A 22,967-nucleotide genomic window follows, 5' to 3' on the forward strand; every position below is an offset into this window, starting at 1 on the left:
CCCCCAGCTCCCTGCCAGACAGTCCACACTTTTGTCCCCCCCCAGCTCCCTGCCAGACAGTCCACATTTATGGTCCCCCCAGCTCCCTGCCAGACAGTCTACATTTTTGTTCCCCCCCCAGCTCCCTGCCAGACAGTCCACACTTTTGTTCCCCCCCAACTCCCTGCCAGTCTACATTTTTGTTCACCTCCAGCTCCCTGCCAGACAGTCCACATTTATGGTCCCCCCAGCTCCCTGCCAGACAGTCTACATTTTTGTTCCCCCCCAGCTCCCTGCCAAACAGTCCACACTTTTGTTCCCCCCCCAACTCCCTGCCAGTCTACATTTTTGTTCACCCCCAGCTCCCTGCCAGACAGTCCACACTTTTGTTCCCCCCCCCCAACTCCCTGCCAGTCTACATTTTTGTTCCCCCCCAGCTCCCTGCTAGACAGTTCACATTTATGGTCCCCCAGCTCCCTGCCAGACAGTCTACATTTTTGTTCCCCCCCAGCTCCCAGCCAGACAGTCCATTTTTGTTCCCCCCAGCCTCCTGCCAGACAGTCTACATTTATGCTCCCCCCCAACTCTCTGATAGACAGTCCACATTTTTGCTCCCCCGCAGCTGAAAAACATTTTGGTGTGTGCCCCCCCACCCCAGACCTGAGAGCATAATGCAGTATTTCCCAATCTGGTCCTCAGGGACCGACAGACAGTCCATTTTGGTTTATTTTTTGGATCAGGCTGTTAAATGAGGAGGCATCCCGAGCAAACAGTACTGACTGACTGTGACAAACTGTACCGTCAGTGAGACTCTTCGCCCATTCACACAGTTATGGACTCACTCAGAGAACGTCTTCTCACACCTCCAGGGCCACACGCATGAAAATAGCTCCAGCCCTGCATGTGTTTGGGGCTCATGTGCTGTCCCTGGCCTGGTTCGGGATTCCCCACACAGTTCAGTGGACTGGTTGACTCTAAAATGCCCCTTGGGGTATGTGTGAATGCCCCACACTGACTCCCAAGCCCTAAGCTTCCCGGAATTGGCTCTTCTGTACCATGATTTTATTTCAATAACAGGTTACTGGAAATAATATGGTTTACTGATCTCTAGTTTCTCATGGCCCACAAATAGATAAATATAGAAAATAATTATCATTATCATCTAAATAATTTTATCACATAAAAAAGAAGCATTACCAGATAGATTGTTCTCCTGAGCGCTTATTACCACCCAAATGCTCCTGCCTGCTTTGGCATCACCTACCAGTCACACAGCTTGGAGCGACCATACTTATAATGAAGGACCAACTGGGATCCTGTCGGGGAGCCATTCGTGGGCAGAAAGTCCGTCCTTGCCGGCTCTGCGGCAAAGGAAACAGCTGAGGTTCTCTCAGCACACCGGTGGGACTGTGGGACTGAAGACCACGCAAGGCCAGTGCCCGTCAGCCACCATGTGCATCCGCTTTACTTTCTCCACCTCCGCTGTGAGAGATCCACGGATGTGGCAGAGTCAGCACAGCTTGAAATTATGTGTAAAAGCACCTGAAGGTGAAACGGACACTAAATGCTTAAGTGCACAGTCTCAGGGACGAGGCCGCAGTAACGGGGACTGGTTTCAATTCCCCTGCCGTACATCTTCGCCCAGACGGTGTTGTGGGGAGCAGCCTGTAGTGACTACTGATGTATCTCTGGTAGCCATCACCAGTGACACTGCACTCTCCCCGGGGTGGGGGGGGGGGGAATATGGGTAGAGAACAAAACAATATTTAAAACTGAAAAACTCTCACACAGCAGTGTTTTATTGTCCGTCAAAAGCCTAGGAAATGAGACCTGGGCTTACAGTCACCTCCACTGTAGACAAGCTGCCACACATGTGGATCAGCATACACCTAAACACGCTAACATGTATAAACACGCAGACACACCATATACACACATAATGAACATACACCAAGGTGCAGGCCGATGGCTGGCAAGCTGCCATCAGGAAAACAGATGGAATGCATAGTGTGGTGGAAGTCAAGAGACGGGTGCCGGCCCTGGGCACACCCCACCTCGTCCCCCACCCGCTGATCCAACACCAACCTGTTGGAAACGGCCTACCAGAAGGAGCCCTGCAGTTTGACATCGCCTGGGGACGAGGTGATTAAAAAACAGCACCTTCACCTGCTTCACGGTCACGCGTAGCACGGGTCTCCATGGCGATGAAAGAGCACCAGGCCGGTCCGTACTGGATCTCACATTGCCGGCAATAATGCTACAGCGTCACAGTAGGGTCACATGGGCATGGTTCCATGTATCTCCCCAATGCCGTCAGGTGCAACCACACTCCAAAACAAAGGCTTCGGCGACACAGTAATAGCCCCGCGGTCATCCAGTTGATACCTGCCTCCTCCGTGTCATTTCCTGGGTCAACTTCCTGCTGTAGCCCTGTTCTTTCGCATAGTGATGTAATGCTGCTCACATACAGCCAGCAGGTGGCGTACCATTTAAAGAATGGTAATCAATAATGGCTTTTGTGCTCTTACACAGGATACGTAGCCCCAATAATCTGTGAAAGGTGCACGTGTAAATGAGTGTAGGAGTGAAAGCACGAGCTACACCTGGGTGCAACGGTCCAGCAGGGGTTTCAGCACGTATCCATGGCTTGGATGCTGCGTCCAGAGAGAGCTATTATGGGCTGTCACCAGGCGGTCCCGTGAACCACACTGACGTTAAACCCCATGAGTAATTCCACAGCTGTGTGCCAACTCACAATAATGCCAACACGTCTCCCACTAGCTGCTCAGTGAGAAGGCTAATGGTACAACTGCATGTACTGTCAATGAGAGGCCCAGCCAGAATAGCTTCCATCCAACCAAAAGGGCACCAAGACGCTCGTGAGCAACACTGACTCACTGTGAACACTCTCCTTGCTGCAGTCTATCAATGGCCCGTGGAAGTTCACATTTCCTCAAAAATGGTTTATCCCTCCAAATCCATGTAACTCACGGCACCAAACTTTCACTCCAAGAAAGTTGACAGGATGTCACATGACTGAAGAGCAGACACACGGACGGCGACCACATCAAAGATAAACATCCCCCATCTCCGAGTTTCCTCACACCTACCTTAGCCCGGCCATCACCTTACCTCTCAGTACAGACCGTCTTCCACCTGCCTGGGTGCTGGAGGTCTCCCAAGATGCAAAAGATGGAGAGAGACCAAAAAAAGAGGGAAAGAGGAGTGGAGAAGTGTCGTCTGGCACCTGGAGTTCCTGCTCGCTCGCTCTCATGCGCACGCTAAGAAGCTTAGACGCTCTTGTCCACCAGGGAGGGAGGGTGGGAAAGAGTGAGAGGAAAAGAGAGAGGGAGAAAGTTAGGAGCAAAGAGATGCAGAGCAGGGAAGAGAGTGAGAGAGCGGAGGAGGGATCAGGAGTGACAGGAGGTGGGGGGGGGGAAGACTGTTGGGACCCAGCAGAAAACACTGGAGCTCATTAGCCTCTCTTCTAATGAGACAGACAGGACAGCTACATCCATCTCCAGACGGTGCTAGTCTCCCTGGCTCCCGCTTACTTCCCCCCCCCCCAACCACGAACCTTCACTCTCCTGCAGCATCCCCCCAGCCATGCCCCTGTAATTAAGTAAATGGTGGACGGTATGCCGGCACTGGACATATTTCATAGTGGAAGTCTTCTGGCAATCTGTGTGTGCGTAAGCATGCGCGTGTGGGACGGTGTCCGCACGACGGCGCGTTTCCTGTAACCGTTTATCATTTTCTTTTGTTCGGAGAGACATTTGCAAGTTCATTTGGAACTTTCACCCATTTACTACGGAAATCCAGGACGTGCCAAAACAAATTTCCTCACTGCCATACCGCTATTGTTATCCCTGTCATTATATTTGCTGAGCAAACACAAAACTACTGTTTGTAACTGAAGCAATTTCAGGAACATCGATTACCGTAAAGACCAGGCGACGAAACCACAGGCGCTGCCTGTTCACTGTTACTTTGTCTGACCAAGTGACTAATTAGTGTAATGGCAGCTACTGTAAGTGTGTAGGGGGGGGGGGGGGTCAAAATGACACGGTTAAACACGAAAAAATATTAAATATTGACGCCATATTTTGCATTATATCTTAACATCCTACGAGTTGCGACTTATTCCATTGTAGGTAATCAGCTAGGTGGGCTTCTGTATTAACTATAAGAGACGATCTATAACATCCTCTGGCCCGGAACAGCGCATTGCCGCTATCATTGTGTATAATCAGCGGATTTACACAGGCAATAAGACGGATTCCCCGTCAGACTCTGATTTACTGTCGCTCGTTAGGACTGCAGCAGGCAGTACAAGGTCCGTGGCTCCAGAGCGGCGCTTGAAAGATCCATCAGCGTAATTAATACCGGCTGCACTCTAAAGATTGCGCTTAGACGGCAAGCGGCGAGTCCGACGCGGACTGATCCAACCTTGGCTACGTGCAGGACGGGAGAGAATCGCGAGGATTGTCCTTCACGCCGACTTTCCAGATTTTCACTGGTTTCTCCTAATAGCAGCTATACGCAGGAGTGCGTTTTTGTCGTCTGGGAAACAGACATAATATTTTATATTGCAGTATCTTAAGTATGAAATCATTGTTTCAGTGGGTTTTTTTTGGTCTTATGAGTAACTAGGAGAAGTAAGTAACCAAAATAAGTTGGAAATAAGTGGAAAAATCTATTGGAAGTGGCGAATAACACTGGATAAAAATACGCAAGCGACAGGAACCATGAACCTTTTGATCGGTTCACTTCAGCATTAAATTGGTTAAGGAACAGTCGTCCTGTCATGACCCATGTGAGGTGTAAACGTTGTCACACTAGTCACTTTAGATAAAGGGCTTGTAATACAACGTGCATGGAAAATGTGGGCAGACCAGTGCAGGAGCGTGAAAAGAAGAGTTCGCAGCGCATCTCAAAGGGCTGTGTGCTGGACTGTAAGAATAACATAACGCAGATGTTAGAGAGAGCAGGTGTATGAGGGAGCCTGGAAACCACAGCGCGGGACCACGTGTGCAGACAGCGGCTGCGGTATACGGTGCAGATAAAGCAGGCGGTCTGTGTGCGCCGGAGAAAAACAGGCCATCGGCAGCGAGGAGGCGCATATTTGTGTGCGCAGCGATAACACACCTGCTCGGATGCAGCCCACCTGCGCCGGGCTGATAAGCGCTTTCGTCGCCATGCACGGAGCCGAAGGAGAGAGAGCAAGACGGATACGGCAGGCCCTCCCCCTCTCCTGCATATAAAGCTTGCTTTGACGCTCCTTTCCGTTAACGTAAAATATAGCCGAGTCCCCAATTAAGACGATCGGTCAAGTAAGACTGAGAATGTTTTAAAAGGTAATTAAACATTAAATATTATTTGGCACATGCATGGTCCACATTAGCTGGTTCCTCTTAGCAAATAAGAAAAATGGCAACTCGCGAGTTTATGGAGGGATAAGAGATATGAGCGTTACTGATGTTCTGATTTACAAGAATGTTCGCGTTATCGCGGCGTAATTGGAAAGTGTCTAAGTAGTCGTCGGTAATGTACGCCTAGATCCTCACATCTTACTCATCGACCTTCCTTAATAAAACATTAATTGCTTCTTTGGCTCGTCCCCAGGAAGAAAGATTTACTGCGCTCCACGGTGCGTTCAATCCGGGAGTGCGATCGTTAATCTTAAAATATGTAATTTTCTTGTCCAGCCGGTGACATTCCTCTTTTCATGGCTCGTTCACTGTCCTATCCCGTAAATTACGCAGTACTTTCTTGGGTATTTTAGACATAACGAGTTCAGAACCGCCAAACTCAATCACATGCCAGCTTATCAGCAACTTGCAATATAAGAACTTGTAATTTACAGTATTATCAGTGCCGCTACGCAGGACCAGCACCTCTAGTTCTTCACTTCAGAGTACTGGCACCTCTCACATCTGCTGGTACCGAACAACAAGGGGAGTACCGGCGCCTGGTACCGAACAACAAGGAGAGTACCGGTGTTCTGTCGATATATGCTGCCTTGTCGAAAAATGCTACCGTAGTGCTAATCGATAGCCCTAACCCTAACTCTTACCCTAACCCTAACCCCCCAAAACCCTTACCTAAACCCTAACCCTAATCCCAAGACGGTGGAACTGCACATGCGCAGAAAGGCTCGATAGCACGTCTCGATAGGTAGTATTTTTCGACAGAACACCGGCACCTGGTACCGAATAACAATGGGAGTACCGGCGCCTGGTACCGAATAACAAAGGGAGCAATGGCTCCTGTTTTCCCCACTTCAAGACTATTCCAAGCCTCCTTTCACAGGGTTGCCGACTCTCCCGCATCTGGCATGACACTCATGCTTTCTCACGTTCATGCAAAATAGTTAACGGGAAATCTAGATTATTATATTATAAATACAAAAATTAGCTACATCAAAAGTGTTGGGGTAGTTTGCAAACCCTACCGACCATTTACAAGGTAATAAAACTTACATACACTCACCGAAAAGATTATTAGGAACACCATACTAATACGGTATTTGACCCCCTTTTGCCTTCAGAACTGCCTTAATTCTACGTGGCATTGATTCAACAAGGTGCTGAAAGCATTCTTTAGAAATGTTGGCCCATATTGATAGGATAGCATCTTGCAGTTGATGGAGATTTGTGGGATGCACATCCGGGGCACGAAGCTCCCGTTCCACCACATCCCAAAGATGCTCTATTGGGTTGAGATCTGGTGACTGTGGGGGCCATTTTAGTACAGTGAACTCATTGTCATGTTCAAGAAACCAATTTGAAATGATTCGAGCTTTGTGACATGGTGCATTATCCTGCTGGAAGTAGCCATCAGAGAATGGGTACATGGTGGTCATAAAGGGATGGACATGGTCAGAAACAATGCTCAGGTAGGCCGTGGCATTTAAACGATGCCCAATTGGCACAAAGGGGCCTAAAGTGTGCCAAGAAAACATCCCCCACACCATTACACCACCACCACCAGCCTGCACAGTGGTAACAAGGCATGATGGATCCATGTTCTCATTCTGTTTACGCCAAATTCTGACTGTACCATTTGAATGTCTCAACAGAAATCGAGACTCATCAGACCAGGCAACATTTTTCCAGTCTTCAAATGTCCAATTTTGGTGAGCTCGTGCAAATTGTAGCCTCTTTTTCCTATTTGTAGTGGAGATGAGTGGTACCCGGTGGGGTCTTCTGCTGTTGTAGCCCATCCGCCTCAAGGTTGTGCGTGTTGTGGCTTCACAAATGCTTTGCTGCATACCTCGGTTGTAACGAGTGGTTATTTCAGTCAAAGTTGCTCTTCTATCAGCTTGAATCAGTCGGCCCATTCTCCTCTGACCTCTAGCATCAACAAGGCATTTTCGCCCACAGGACTGCCGCATACTGGATGTTTTTCCCTTTGCACACCATTCTTTGTAAACCCTAGAAATGGTTGTGCGTGAAAATCCCAGTAACTGAGCAGACCGGAGAGCATACTCAGACCGGCCCATCTGGCACCAACAACCATGCCACGCTCAAAATTGCTTAAATAACCTTTCTTTCCCATTCTGACATTCAGTTTGGAATTCAGGAGATTGTCTTGACCAGGACCACACCCCTAAATGCATTGAAGCAACTGCCATGTGATTGGTTGATTAGATAATTGCATTAATGAGAAATTGAACAGGTGTTCCTAATAATCCTTTAGGTGAGTGTACATGTTAATGAGTGTGCAGTCTGTTCTCTAATTGAAAATCTCATGCCAGTCAGCTGACCAAAGTTGGCAGTCCTGCTTTCACTAGGAAAACAATATAGGCCAGGGAATTTCAAACCCATGGTTTTGATACTTTACCATTATCTTCAGACGAACAAAAACGCAGTACAGCAAGTCCAGATCAGCATACCCCCCGTTTGCGTAAAAGTCTTCATTGCATTTCAACGGGACCTAATTTCTGGATTTCACACCAATGCAGTATTTACTGCATGATGTCACTATGTACATTTGCAGTATCAAATTATTTATATGATTTGAGGATATTGATTGCAAAGTGTCAACTATAGGAAACTTCAGAACAGGCAGATACCCTCTTGCCAATGATACTGAACCGTATCTAAGGTTTAGAAGCTCACCGTAATGAAGACACTTTTCAGTAGTGGTACACTACTCTCTCTCGCTTTGCATTATATCAGTTATTTATCAGTTGTTTAGAACCACGCTTCATTCATTTACACGGTTAAAACACTCTACGTATACAAATACCCCACACATACAAATACTTTACATATACGAATTCCCAGGCTTCAAAAATACCCCGACCAAGACAAGATATCCTTGATTTTTTTTAATTATTAACTTTAAGAACAACAGTTAGGGGCAGTTTACATTTGAGAAGTCACTAAAATCCAGGTTACAGATCACCATTGATCTTCCAAACACTTGTCCAGTGTGATACCCTGTTTCAGGAAGGACAGGGAAGAAAGCAGGGGAACACAGATACAGCAGGGATGGGATTCTACAGAGCAGCGGGAAAAACTAAATCCCAGAACGTCTAAATACTAGACAAACTAATTTGCTACAAACCAACAAAAGCATAAAAATGTTACAAGTCTCCCCCATCAGCAGTGATACAGGGGATATTAAAGTCAAGAGACATTAATGAGCACAATCTGGGTATTCATGGGACAGAAACCACAATACACACTTTTTTTTGGGGGGGGGGGGGGGGGGGAGTTGAATATTCTTGGAAGCCACTATATATGCACACATACTACCTCATAGGGCAGCATTTATTTTAAAACTATTTTAGTGACTTTAAACCAAATGAGGTCGGTGAGAAAAAAAGGCACTGCAGTCTGGACATGCTGGGGGGGGGGGGATCCTGTCGATAACATTTATGAGTTTACAGCAAGGGCAGACAGCCGGCCAATCCGCCGTTGGACTCTGGGGGGAGACTTCTTCCTGAGGTGGGAAAAATTAATGCACGTATCAGAGGCAGTGCAAAGTAGGCTTTATTATGTTACTATGAAGATTTTCTTCTATAACTGCTTCAGTGTTCCCCTTAAACAGTTAGAGTTATTTTTATACCACAAGGTTAATTTGGGGGGTGGGAAGGCGGGTCCTCTACTGCCAGACCTGAAGTACAATCGAAAGGCGTTTCCAGATGAGTCTTACTCACCTTTTCCTTGGTTTCAGGCTGACGGTCTTTGAATCCCTTCCCATGGGGCTCATCACAACGCAGGTGTAACTGGCACCGAAATCGTCGGGCTTAACAACAGTCAACATCAGATCCTTCCGGACGACCACCAAATTCTTGACTGTCATCTCACTGCAAGGCAGAGACGTTTACCTGTGGATGTTCCTGCACCATAGCTGATACAACATATGCACTTTAAAAGCAAATGCAGGCTGGGAAAAGCCCACAGGGAAATAAGAAAAAAAAAGGGAGCTTCATACTGAACTTACCTCTCCTCACTTTCGGTGATCCTGCCAGCAGGGTGCAGCAGTTCTACAAAAGTATTATTTACCAACCAGTAAACAATAGTAAAACCATCTGGGTATCCGGGGTCTGCCTCACAGGACATGTTCAGCGGCTTCCCTGTGTACGATTTCAAAAATTAGTTACCTACTTTATCATCTCTGGACATCTTCAGCTACTGTACCAAAAACACGGTACAGCATAGTTTCCCCAACTAGTAGTACCCTGCCTTGCATTTTAAAGTCAAATTATGTACTGGCTATGGAATGAACGTATGGTAGATAGACTTATTTATAGCAATATGTAATATGCAAATGATCTAGAATTCTAGATCAATGATAAATTTTTAAAAAACAGTTAAAGTGAATATGGGATTGCAACTAATTACAAAGAACACATGCAATTTACCAGTGCGAGGGTCAGGGGTTGTAAGTGCCTCAATTTTAGGAGACCTTAAGTCTGGCAAAGAGGAAAAAAAATATTTTGGAGCATTATCCGTAAAACACCTTAAAGAATTTATATAGCTATTTATACTGAAAAATACATACAAAATCATTTTTTATTTCAGCCCACCACAGATATAGTCTACAAGTCCCTAAATGAAGATGAATACTCCATGGATGAGCTTCTCTATCATTACTGAGCATCGTGTTGCAGATGCCAATGCCAATGCCTTAGATCACACTGCAACTGTTGGGCATGAAGTTGCGTAGCACATACCTGGAAGAGTGTCAGTCGCAACATGGTAACACAGGCTTCCCAATAGGGCAACGAGGAAAGCGTTGATCACAGGCCGACGACAGCCGACTATGGAGAGATCACATGTATCTCTTCACGACAAATTTGGCTTTAGGTCTAATTGTAGCTTATACATTTGTTTTCAGAAAGAACTGAAAAAGAAAAGACGAGGACACGCACACAACAGTCGAGTTGTAGCGTGGCCTACCTGTCAGTGCTGGCCGCTGTTGCTCCATGCTTCGACGGGCTTTCAGTTTCAGATGCGCTCGTACTTAAAGAACATGCCGCTCTTTAAAGATCCTTCCCGTTTTTAAACACTCGCGTACGAATCATCAAATTGTAGACGTCACTACCGAGTGACACGAGGTTCAAGAAATAGTAGTATTGCGGTTGCGCCTTTATGCAACGTTGTCACCATGAAATTACTCAGAAAAAAGTCAACCTTATAAATGAACAAAGGCAAAATTTTAAAGGGCAATAGTAAATGACCAGCAGAGAATGAGTTGTATCAATATATGTTTAATACTTTTTCCCCCAAAATGTTTGACATGGTACCTCAGGAACCTTCACCGATTTGGACAGGTGAGCTTCCAACAACTAAAGAATCATAAATAACATTTCATACATCTAGGCATGGTGCATTTCAAAATGTATTTTTTCAATCTACACTTTCACTTTTCTTAATAAATTAACCATTGTAACTGAATTAGTGTTTTGTAAAGCCTATAAACCCTAAACAGCCCCAGCCGTCGCACTCCACATAAACATCCAACAGTAGGGAAAAAGGAAAATTATGGTTAATAAAGATCGAATCAAAAGCAGCCGCATTTTAAAAACGTGCTGTAAAGGTTTGAAATACGCCAGGCCTAATCATACGTTGCCAGACATTAAGTCATAAAATATTAAAAGTCTCAACAGCCAATGTGCACACGCACTCGTACACACGCAAGTTATACAGAAATGGGTAAAATAAAAAATACAAACCGGAACCAGCCACATATCATCCTAGTTCCCTACAAGTTCTTAGGGACAAAGCATTTATGGGGGAAATACAGTAAGAGATATTTCATACACTGCTGCTACTTCAGTGCGTGGGCAGTTTAATTTGAACAGGACCACTGACATACAGGGGGCAGGTTTCCTAAGTGGATAAAGCCCATCCAGAGTGTTTCCCATTTTCGTCCAACATCCTCATGACTGGATCTGCAGGCTATTGGGTAGGAAAAACACAGAAACTAGCTGGAAACACTGGATCCTGAACAGAAATCCTGTTCCCAAATGGAGGAGTGATGTTATTTCGGAGGAAATAAAGACACGATTAAAAATCAAATCAATTACTTCTCATGAAACCACTGACTTATCTGTCCAGTTCATTTACACAAAAAATGTATAAAGAAATATGTACTCTCAATCCCAGATTGCTGGTAAATTTTATACATTTTTTTTTTTTTAAATACAGATTAGCACATCCCTTTGTTATATAGATATATACACATACATACATAACAGACACACACATGAACATACATACGTATGTATATGTATACATGTATATATCCATGTGTTGAAGTTTCACATGTTAATGTTCTAGCTTCCCAGTCGAGTCTGTTGACCCGCCTGTGACTTCTTCCACGGTCCGCGCCCAGAATGTACAATGTCACTCCAGTCCAAGGATGTAGTTGATTCCTTGCACTAGGCCAATGATCACAGGTTGCCAGGCAACAAGATAGCGAAGCCAGTCCAATAGCTGTCCGTACATGACATGCGGCCGCTCCCAGCTGAATGATTGGCGTCAAGGGAAAACATTAAGAACTCCGCTGCTTTCTTAGAGCCTAAAGAAACTGTGGTGAGGGGAGCCAGTGCCATCTCACTCAGCTAGACGCAGGACGCATCTAATGCCTCATGCCATTATAATGAGGGATACAGTATTATGAAATGTATGAGTTTTACTTAAACTCATGTTGAGTGTTTCATGGCGCCAGTTTACAGATACAGCATAACATGCACACACACAAACCGACTGCGATAAGATGACGGCACCTCAAATGTTCAGGTAAATACGTGCAGCTGCCCAGCGCCAAGCAGCACTGCTCCTGTGTACGAACCGCGGTACAATTCATCCCTGCTCTGCGATTTAACCACTATTAGGTCCAAAGCTCCAGGCACGATTCCAACAACAAAGTAAAACATCCATTTATTTTCATGAGGGGCTTGTATCTATCAATTAGTCAAAAGGTGAGACTGACTACTACTAATCGAGAAAAAAAATAAAAAAACACAAACGTTAAACCTGCATTTCACAGTAATTTTCACATTCTCAGGGTTTTCAAATAGAAAACAAGCAAATTTAAACTCTCTTTATGATCTCTGTATCTTTAATCAGACATACAGCACCTCGTGTTATGCTGTCTGCTGGAAATTCTGCTTCAATCCCATCATTTCCAAAATACTAACGATGGGCTGACAGCAAAGCGGCCTGTTAGTCATGTGTGTACTGGTGACTATGTCGACTAACACCAGTAAATTCAGATCAGTTAAGTGATAGAAACCCTCACCAGAAACCAGCTGATGGGATCTGTCTTGCAAGAGTACTTCAACAGATCAGAATATACCAAATGACTGTACTGTACACAGTTTCTTTATTACACAGTCATTCGGCCACATGCTAAGAATGCAACTCAGAGTTAACGATAAATGGAATAAAGCCATTTACAGAGTCCAGCAAACCCACATTGCAAAATCGGAAATCTTTCACGCTTCATCCATTACCTTTTTAAAAAAATGCACTTTTAAAAAAAAGGGGGGTAACGGGAAACTGCTAATTCAGAGTGACATTTGCATTGGTTTCGAGATCTATAAGTTTTACCTTCTTCACAAACCAACGTTGCAGCAAAGTGTGCACCTTCAGCCCACGGCTGCCCTTACACTTCCACGCCAAAACCACCTTGCTCTCTGTTTCTCACGAAACGCGATGGAGGTGAATAGCGCTGACGCTCCTGTCAAGCTCTCCATCGACAATCTGGGTGGGCTGAGACATTTCCCACCCAGAGCTTGATCCAGACTCTAAAAATGCTTGGATATTTGCTTAATTAACTCAGGAACTAAACTAAAGGGGGGGAAATTCAGATTAAACATAACTTGTATTATGGTTTAGCATAAATTAATTTCATTGGGCATTCTGTATTTCAGTAATCACAAGAGATACAGATTTCACACCGGGCAGTTATACACTATATGGAGTCTGTAGGCACACCTAGTTGACACACCTAGTTGACACCTAGTTGACACAGGTGTATCATTAAGCTCACAGTCATTCGATCTTCAGCATCAAAGACTAGCGGCAAACTGCCTGGTTGTACTGGAGAGGTAAGTGACTTTCACATTAGTTGTATCACAGGATTCCATCTATCCCACAAATCAGCTCGCCAGATTTCTGCCATGCGCAGTTGCAAGTGAAGCGACAGTGAAGCAGCAATGTCTAGGAGTGAGCTCAGGTCGCCAAGCGGTCGGCCACACAGGCTCACAGAAAGGCAGCTGGTTACCCAACATCACCACCCAACCTGAATGACAGCAAGTACCACCAGCAACGTTTTAACAGCTACTGGAAAGCCGTCCCAGAACATCCAACCTCACATCAGTACCCTTGGTTTTGGAATTAGATGCTGGGCAATTTTTGGCCATATAGAGAAGTAACATTTACATTTAACCTATTTAGCACAGTTTCATCCAACGTCATGACGTACATTTCTGAGAAGGAAGGGTCAGAAAATGTTTGAAGCAGCTGGGGATTAATGGCCTGGTCCAGAGGCCCAATGGTGGAAATGACTGTCTACACTCTGCCTATTCCATTTGCTAAGCAACTGAAAGTCTACAATCTCTATCTAAAAGCTGTGGTTTAGAGTTCCTGCCCGGAAGCTTCCCTACACTACACCAACATCACATAAATAAAATCTCTAACGCACATCTGCGAATCACAACCTTACCAGATACCTCCTGCCCGCTACCCCCTGGCCCCCACAAACACTCAGTGCTCCGTGTTAAAGAGGAAACACAGTAAACAAGTCAACCAACAAAGAAACAGCTGTGCTTTGCATATGGAGCCAATTCTCCATCCACTTTTTAAAGAAGTGCGTATTTTTCTCCTAGACCTGTAACGGTACCGGTTCTCATCGGGTGTCGTTCGGTTACATCATTCTTGGTTCAGAATGCATAATGAAATGAAGGAATAAATTTCACAAGCTGATGCTCCACACTGGAAATGTTAGTTGTAATCAGTCATAATCCGCAATTTGGGAACATTTTAGTTTCCCAATAAATTACACCAACACTGGATCCATGGTCCAAGCCTGTCAGTTAGCTCTGTTATACCGAACTCACATATGTTGATGATCCAACATAACTGACTGGAAACTATAATCGGTAACACTTTACTTAAGGTTATCTATTTAGTTATTTATAAACACATTACAAAGCATTATATAAATATTAATATAAAGGCATAACACATTATAACCATGTGGTATTATGCATTATGGATGCTTTATGAACCTCTCATCTGTAACGCACTATAAATACCTTTATGATGCAGTACAAAGCATCCGTAATGCTTATACCGATCATTATAATGCATTATGATGGTATCTATAGTGCATTATAGACTAGAGCTTCATAAAGCATTTATAATGCATAAACATGGCTATATGTTATGCCTTTGGATGAATATTTATAGTCAATAATGCTCTATGAATGCATTAACTGTTATGAATGTGTTCATAAATTACTATAGACATAGCCTATAGTAAAGTGTTACCATATAATCATCCAAATGTGTGTTCGACCTAAGCTAAGATGAAACAGCCTCTGCAAGTTAGTTTAAGGCGCTTAGATTAGATTCTATTAGGTCTTTTTTTATTGTCGTTGCATATTAGTATAAGATAAAATGATCTAATTTGGGCGTCTAACTTGCAGAGGCTCTTTCTGCCAGGATATTCAGACATGGCTAATAATAATAATAATAATAATAATAATAATAATAAGCAGCAGCAGAAGCTATGGGATGTTAATCGTTACAGATATGCAACAATTCCTGTACTGAGAGATCACAGGATTTAGTTCATTGACTTATGACGCAGTCATATTTTTTAAATTTTATTAACTTCATAAGCGCCTCCTAGGTTCTGTTACTGAAACGTGTTGATTTTGTTTTCCCTGCTGTACTGAAATTGCACCAAACCATTTATCGAAACATGAATTTTGCATACCGTTATACACCTGTATTTTACAGATAAAAATTCACATCCTTTCCACCACGGTCTTTACAGGAGGCTGACAGAGGAATCATATATTCCCTAGATACCATTCCCATGATGACTTCCGGAACACATGTATACTAATTACATGTATACTATTTAAAATAATAAAGGCCAAGCATAGATTAACTTCAGAATTAATCCCATAATCAGCATCAGATTTGCAAACACTCCAATAGATATATGAGCAGAGATATTCTTAGGGCTAGTTTGCAACTAGACAGGTTCTCACCTCACTATAATATGCCTTAGCGCGGTAGTTTAAATAAATAAAACACCTGTTTCAAAAGTACAATGTAATTATTTCCATTGACATTAAAATGTCATGTCAATAGTTTTGTTCTTACATCCTTCAGTCTCTAACAACATGAGAAAGAGTTTCGGGGTTGTCCCTAAAACTGCCTGAAAAGCAGTATAAACCACACTAACTGTAGCATAAGACAGCATGAGAAAACCCCTACGCTAGATGCTGAGTTAGCATTTCTGCCAGACATGCCTCATAACGGGGCCAGAAAATAAGGTGCGGCCTCTAAGAAAAGCAGACCACAGAGCCCGAAGCCATGTGACCGATATACCGAAGGCACATTAGCTAAAGGATACGGGTTACTGAACATCCTCTTCAGGTCCACCTTCTCCTTACAGTATGGACAGGTTTGTTTCTTCCCCACAATGCACCAGCCTCGTATGCAGAACTCATGGAATCTGTATAGGAAATGTCAAGGAAACAAAAAAGCAGCAACAGCAGCAGGGGTAAAGAGGACTACAATACTACCATCTGCATGGCTTTGTCAATGGTCATACGCAAGTCACTAGGCTTCATTTCCCTAAACACAGCAGGTCTTTCCCTAAATCACAAGAGAAGTTGACACACATTCTTATGTTCTGAAAAGTTGTAGTAATTCCACCCCGTCAGACCTACGTCACAGGAGTTCAATGTAATCAGCCAAACAAAGATCTGATGACCAGAATAAGCGAGTTATCTTGGGAAGTTTCTGTGACACTTATATGAGGCCATGCCTAAATCTGATGCATTCTCACTCAATGAGACAAGGGCAAGCCCAAAAAAGGAATGTCTGATATTTAAGTTCCTGGAATAAAAGGTCATTTACACACATGATGGGCTACCATAGTAGCAAAATAAATCTTCAGAGAAAACCAGGTGCAATCAGAACGACAACTATGTATTCCCTGGACAGCCACATCACCCCCTCCCCTGCCTTCACTCCCTGCTCTTCCCACACCCCCAACCGCTACAATCTCTAACCCCCTACACACTCTCCTCACCAAAACAAGTATTCAAAAGCCAAACTTTGTATGTCTAATTTCATACAAAGGACTTGACTGTCCTTTCCTGTGCCACTACTAATTGACACTGCTTCAATTTTGGCGTGATTTGTCCGAAAATCTGATCAGTCCCCCCCCCCACACATCTTCAGGATACACGTGATTGCAGGACAGCCTGTAGGTGTTCTCGATGATTCCTTCCTCGCTGACGTCCACCAGAATAGGCTGGCCGCACACGGCGCAGATGCTGTCCGACAGATGTTTGGTGGGCATCCCAGAGGCACTGTAGTACTAAGGAACAGGAAACAGTGTGCTAAGGGCAGCTGGCGAACACAGGTGGATACCCCCCCCCTGGCTAAACGCATGTAAGCAAGGGGGGGTCCAGTCCGGAGCTCACCCCGACAGTGGAGGCCATGAAATCTGCACACATTTCGGCAAAGTCACGGCCCAGTACACCATAGTAGAGGCCATAGAAGAGAAGGGACACCCCAAAATCCATGGCATCTTCCGGCTTTATTCTAAGGGAAGACAGAAACGTGAGGGGGAAACACAGGAAACAGATGACAAAACATTTTAGAGAACCTGAAAGAGGAAGTGGGATCCTGACTGAGTAATAAACCCAAATTCAGGCTTGGCTGGTATCTAATTTCATACCATGCAGACATTATATGATATTTTCACCGTGTTTTTGAAAGCAGCACTATTCAGATATTCTGAAATAATTGCCGATAAAATTAGTGAATTGAAGGGAAACAATTTGAGATGCAAAACATTAGCAAATCCCAGGCACCAGGGCGGGGGGAGGGCAGGGGGGGGCAGGGGTGTTTGGTGAATGCATTCTGCATTGGAGCATCAGAGTGCATGCAGGCCCAATAACCTGAAACTTGCTTCATTAAATCAACAAGCTCAGCCTTCATTACAGAAGCAGCCTTCAAAGAAACCACCCGCATAAGAGGACCAATGATGGCTTCATCAAACTTGTAGCCAAAGCAGAGAGGATGATACAGATTTTATTAGATTAACATTAAAGTTGGGATCTTCCTCCCCACATGCCCCCAGAAAGCCCAATATTCAACAAGACCACGGCCCCCAGCTCACCTAAATATCAAATTAATGCCAAACAGAGTAAACATGACGACGGTGTATCCCACGATGCCGGTCGTGTAGCTCAACTTGTAGAGGAGCAGGAACCATTTGTAAACCAGCCTGGGGGGGGGGGGGTAGGATAAGCCACATTACTGGTGGAAGATAAAACAGAAGATGGCACTACGCATGTGGAAGATGCAGCCGACCGTCTACCGAGGAGTGGTACACTCCAATGGCTTCCGCGTGGCGCGGAACGTCACGAAGGCGGTGATGGCCGAGAAGATGAACCACGTGATGAGGAACCGCCACCAGTGAAGTTTGGTGGTGAAGTAGAGGGGCACCACCCACATCTGGAACAGAGTCACCAACTGTGGCGGAACACAGGGACAGAAGACCTCTTCAGAAAGAGTCCATTTCGAAGCATCATTTAAGCACGTCTGTCAATCCAGTTTAGCGCCCACTCAGTCAGCGATAACACTCAGTAAATCCATTACATCGCAGTGACATTTATGCATGCTGACTCATGTGACATGTTCAAGCGTGCGGGTTTAGAAGTCATGTGAAACATTACGGTTTGTCAATGGCTCGTCTATATCAGTGTTTCTCAACAGGTTTGGGTCATGGGACTATTTTTAGTGGATGACAGAGTGTGTGGTTTGTTAAAAAAATAAAAATAATATATATATATATATATATATATATATATATATATATATATATATATATATATATATATATATATATATATATATATATATATATATATATATATATATATATAGGCAACTTCCACCCCACAATGACACCTTTTAGAATTGCCTTCCGTCACCCCTCCCCCAAGTGAACAGCATTAAGTCATGACTTAATTCAGGAAAAATGTGGGTCCTATGGCCAAACCAGTTGAGAACCAGTGGTCAGATCAGTGCTTCACAAACTGGTCCTCGGGGACCCCAGACAGTCGATGTTTTTGCTCCCTCCAAGCTCCAAGTAGGGAGCAAAAATGGACCATCTGCAGATCCGTGAGAATTGGATTGAGAAATGCGGATGACATTATACAGTCCTGCTGTTCCTTTGACCACCATCTCATAACAGACTATACGTCTATGGGTGGCCCGAAAGTCAACCGACATACTCCTTGGACCATGGACACCGTTGCTGAGGAGATGCCTTTCACTCTACATGCTCGTAACATCAAGAACCAGCTCAGGAAAACAACTCTTCGGTTAGTACCCATAATGGAACATTCGCTGAACACCGAATGCCTACAGTGACTGAGGAAAAGCTGAGAAAAGTCATGTGACCAAAAAACCAGACTGCCTATTAAATTGATTATAGTAAAAACACCAGACATACTACTGTATTTCTGTACTTACCGTACTAAGCATTTCTGTTTAGCATCAGAGACCTTTGCAATGCTTTGATAAGCCTGACTGGTTAAATACAATGATTCTGACAATTTTCTGTTTTTTTTAACTGTATATGTGTTATATGCCTGCAGTACTTTCAATCCTTCAGACAAGAGCTAACGGCACTGACCAGACCTGCAAGTTAACTTCAGACGGCCTGACATGAATATTTGGGGGAATCCTGCTTTAGTCACATGACAAAATCAGCCAGGCACATTTCCAGTCATCTTCAAAGCCGAGAGACTGCCGGCAACTCATTTTAGCAGAGAATGAGCACCCCCTAGTGAACAATGACAAAAATGCAAGGAAAAAAACACTACAAAAGCACATAATACACACAAACAAAACGCCCATTACAAGTCTGAAAACAAGATTAGATTGTAAAGTTTTGAACAGACAAAAAATAAAAAGAGTGCAGAGTGTAGCGTGAAAAGCAAACAGAGGTGGGACAAATATTTAGGCCTTGTTTTGTGTTAGAAAGAAGGGGCAAGTCTGACATGGCGGAGAGTCACAGTTACTCTGCAAACATTTTCGGTTACTATGTATTTATCAATTTGTACTGGTGGAGATTTAACTCGACCTTAGCATGGGACTGGAACCAGCAACCTTTGGAATACAAGAACTAGGGCTGGGCGATATATCGATATTGCATCGTGCATGTGAAATAATCACCAGGGCTTCAGATGAGAGGGGCAACATTTGGCCAAGCGCCAGCTTTTCGGTGCTATACGGACATTTATTTACGCCCACAATTTGTTAGGCAGTTTAGTAGTATGGCTAAAATATTGATGAGGCTTTGTATGACGTCCAAAAGTCATTATTAGTATAAATACGGCATATCCTTATGTTTAATAAATGTGTCAGACTTTGAACTGCAAAAAGTTCCACCACATCTCTGACGTCTTTTTACCTTGTTTACCCAGAAGATCTCCTCTTTTAAAAGATGTTGTGGCTGCTTTTCTTCACCACGACTTCAGTGCATGTTGCACTGAAGTATACCAAACTGTAGTATACCAAACCGTAGTATACCAAAACAGTATAATGTGGTGTGCTCCGCTAATCGAACTTAAGAAACAAAGTTTATACAGATTACTAACTTTTGGGTATCACAAAACACATCTCATTAATATTTAAGCCATACTACTAATCTTACCAAATTATGGGCATAAATAAATGCCCGTACAGCAACGAAAAGCTGGCGTCCGGCCAAATGCTTCGTCTGTCATCTGAAGCCCTGGTGATTATTGAGCATGCGCAATATAATATCGATATGATATCGCCCAGCCCTAACAAGGACACACTACATTAGCTGGTCCCATTCATATTGTTAAGCAGGTGCTTAGCCTGGGGCATGTATCACAAAGCCAGACTTCTCACATGACTTATTGGATTTAAGGTGGTCTGAGCTAAAGTGAACAAAAAGTCCATTTAAACTGGGGTACCTTAAATCTGACAAGTTATCTGGCTATGCAAGAAATCCTGCCTCATGATCCAGGCACCACTTCTGCTCCAATCAGACATCCAACTGTATAACAAGGCAAAAACGTGAATAAGAATGTGAGCATGTGAACTCACATTATAGGACTTGTTGTGCCTCTGCTTCCACTGCACCAAGAGGAGTTGGGCGAGGACGAGGGTGACAATGAGGATGAGCACCATCTCCGCGTGCATGGCCTCGTGGCCCTTGTGCTTGGCGTGCATCCTGGCATGCTCCAACCTGCGGTACAAAAGAAAGGCTCAGCGTGAACCTTGGGTGCGGTGGACTGAACGGCAGAGGACGCTACAGGAAGTGCCATCGGCAGCTGCGGGCAACAAAAGACGGCAGATAGTCGGATGGGAAACATGGTCGCCAAGCACACTAACCTCCACTTCTCCTCTGCCGACAGTTGGGACAAATCAATCTGGATAGGGATCAAAGATTGGTATTTATAAATGAGGCAAAATACAAACAAAACCTTATTCACCAATATTACACAGATCCATGGATGCTAAGCTTCAACTTGCAAATTCTATGGACAAACGAAAAATTTGAAATTGCCAAGTCAAGCATGCCATATCACAAAGCAATTATTTCCTTCACATTACTGAATAAAACCTGGAAACGAAGACGCATCTACAAGACATGCACAACGCCTCCTGGTGACTGCGAAGGCATATCCAGGACCCCGGACTTCCTCAAGTTCCCCTGCAACGACTGCGACACACCCGTCTCCAGCAAACTGTGAGTCGCTCCTGTCTGACTGGACCTTTGACACTGGTTCCACATCACCCAGCAAACAGCTAAGATCCCATAAGTGCAGCGTACGTCGACGTTTCGGTTTTTACACACCCGACGCCAGTATTATCCAAAGAGGGTGATTCTGATGCACTTTAAATGTTAACTGGCCAAAAGGTGCATCCCCTTCCCCAAGTCCACATGCCTAAGCTGCCAGCCAGGTAGCAAATACATAATTGGAAAATAATGTAAACTAATTTGCTCTAATAATACTGCATAAGTAGATGCCACATGATTGACCGACTCCGGGCTTATCACGTTACATCTCACTATCTGTGATAATGTGCAGTGGTTAACTGCAGGACATTTAACTAACCGTAACGTTACCCAGTAGTTCATAGAGGGGTATCGATATACTGCTATAGTTCAGCACTGCACCGCATCAAATAAGCAGCAAGTCTTAAACCGGAGTGCTACTGGCGGTATGCATTTATCTGACGTGTTTGTGATACAATCCGTGCGTTTTGATAAAACCTAAATCAATACAATTGCCTTTTAGCCGGCTAGCTAGACTGTCTGTCAGTAGTGGTTAGCTTGTTAGCAACCTAGCTACATAGCATCCTGTAACGTGCAGGATTCCGACATACAGGCCTCTCCTACAATTCCTTGGCGGGCTACGGCCACCGGGAAGACCTGACCTGCTGTGCTTCGTCGTGGTGCCCGTGTCCATGGTCGTGTTCTACACCGTCAACCTCCACCTCAAACACCCCCGCCATCTTCGGGAGCACTGACGACGCATTCCCCACGCCGGCAACTTCCGGGTTGCTCGACGCGTCGACCAATAAAAAACGACGCCACCTAGATCTCTTCCGTTTTTTAACGCGTCGACGTCGACCTACAGCAGTTAACGAAGCCGGTTTTTAACTCTCAGTAGTGTATTTAGCAAAATCAGTGCCCTTTCATGAATTGTAATTACGCTTAAGATATTTAAATAACTTTCATCAGCAAGCCCAGATGATTTGGAAATTAAGCTTCTGTGGATTAACAGAAATCCATCCATCCATATTCTAACTGCTTGTCTTGGTCTTGTGAATGGGGGGCATACCCCAAGCAGCAGAGGGCACTAGGCTGGAGTACACCCTGTACGGAATGTCGCTCCATCACAGGAAGCAGACGCGCGCACACAAATGATGAACTGGGGGCAATTAAAGACACTATTTAGCTTATCTGCGTATGTTGGATGGCAGAGAAGAAGCAAAAGAAAATAATTTCTCCCTTTTGGTATAATAAAAAATGTTTCTGACTGAATATCATGTTATTTTCATCATTATCATTTATGCCCCATCTTGTCTGCACTCAAGTTGTTATAATTAGTATGAAAATGGATGTAACACTGAAATAGTGAAAATAAAAAAGGTAAGAAACGTAAACAAAGGGGGTCAACCAGGCTAATGAGCTGTACTGTGCTGCGGCTTGTAGTC

At 44.3% G+C, this 22,967-nt stretch overlaps 2 protein-coding genes across 2 annotated transcripts; both read right to left on the reverse strand.

Moving 5' to 3' along the window:
* Positions 1–8,690: 8,690 nt before the first annotated feature.
* LOC111852181 (interleukin-1 receptor type 2-like) lies at positions 8,691–10,558 on the reverse strand. The gene is made up of 6 exons (XM_023827768.2): positions 10,395–10,558; positions 10,169–10,255; positions 9,857–9,907; positions 9,436–9,568; positions 9,149–9,298; positions 8,691–8,931 (listed from the first exon to the last, which is right to left on the reverse strand). The coding sequence occupies exons 1-6, from the start codon at positions 10,420–10,422 to the stop codon at positions 8,865–8,867; spliced, it is 516 nt and encodes a 171-aa protein (XP_023683536.2). The 5' UTR covers positions 10,423–10,558; the 3' UTR covers positions 8,691–8,864.
* Positions 10,559–10,689: 131 nt separating this feature from the next.
* On the reverse strand, positions 10,690–22,343 carry rnf121 (ring finger protein 121). The gene is made up of 9 exons (XM_023827766.2): positions 22,185–22,343; positions 21,135–21,172; positions 20,847–20,988; positions 18,079–18,233; positions 17,878–17,985; positions 17,177–17,297; positions 16,937–17,070; positions 16,096–16,197; positions 10,690–11,964 (listed from the first exon to the last, which is right to left on the reverse strand). Exons 1-9 carry the CDS (start codon positions 22,260–22,262, stop codon positions 11,844–11,846), a joined length of 999 nt encoding a protein of 332 aa, XP_023683534.1. The 5' UTR covers positions 22,263–22,343; the 3' UTR covers positions 10,690–11,843.
* Between the last annotated feature and the right edge of the window lie 624 nt (positions 22,344–22,967).

The sequence above is a fragment of the Paramormyrops kingsleyae genome, chromosome 18 (genome assembly GCF_048594095.1).
Source record: "Paramormyrops kingsleyae isolate MSU_618 chromosome 18, PKINGS_0.4, whole genome shotgun sequence".
Lineage (NCBI taxonomy): Eukaryota > Metazoa > Chordata > Actinopteri > Osteoglossiformes > Mormyridae > Paramormyrops > Paramormyrops kingsleyae.

What these genes read in the sequence shown, in the direction of transcription:
- LOC111852181 (XM_023827768.2), bottom strand. Translation starts at nt 10,422, where the DNA reads ATGGAGCAACAGCGGCCAGCACTGACAG. An exon ending in TGCGACTGACACTCTTCCAG is followed by an intron (nt 9,908 to 10,168) that starts GTATGTGCTACG and finishes CCTCTTTGCCAG; the next exon opens with ACTTAAGGTCTCCTAAAATT. An exon ending in ATCACCGAAAGTGAGGAGAG is followed by an intron (nt 9,299 to 9,435) that starts GTAAGTTCAGTA and finishes TCTGCCTTGCAG; the next exon opens with TGAGATGACAGTCAAGAATT.
- rnf121 (XM_023827766.2), bottom strand. Translation starts at nt 22,262, where the DNA reads ATGGCGGGGGTGTTTGAGGTGGAGGTTGACGGTGTAGAACACGACCAT. An exon ending in ACCACGACGAAGCACAGCAG is followed by an intron (nt 21,173 to 22,184) that starts GTCAGGTCTTCC and finishes ATCCCTATCCAG; the next exon opens with ATTGATTTGTCCCAACTGTC. An exon ending in AGGCTGTCCTGCAATCACGT is followed by an intron (nt 16,198 to 16,936) that starts GTATCCTGAAGA and finishes TTTCCTATACAG; the next exon opens with ATTCCATGAGTTCTGCATAC.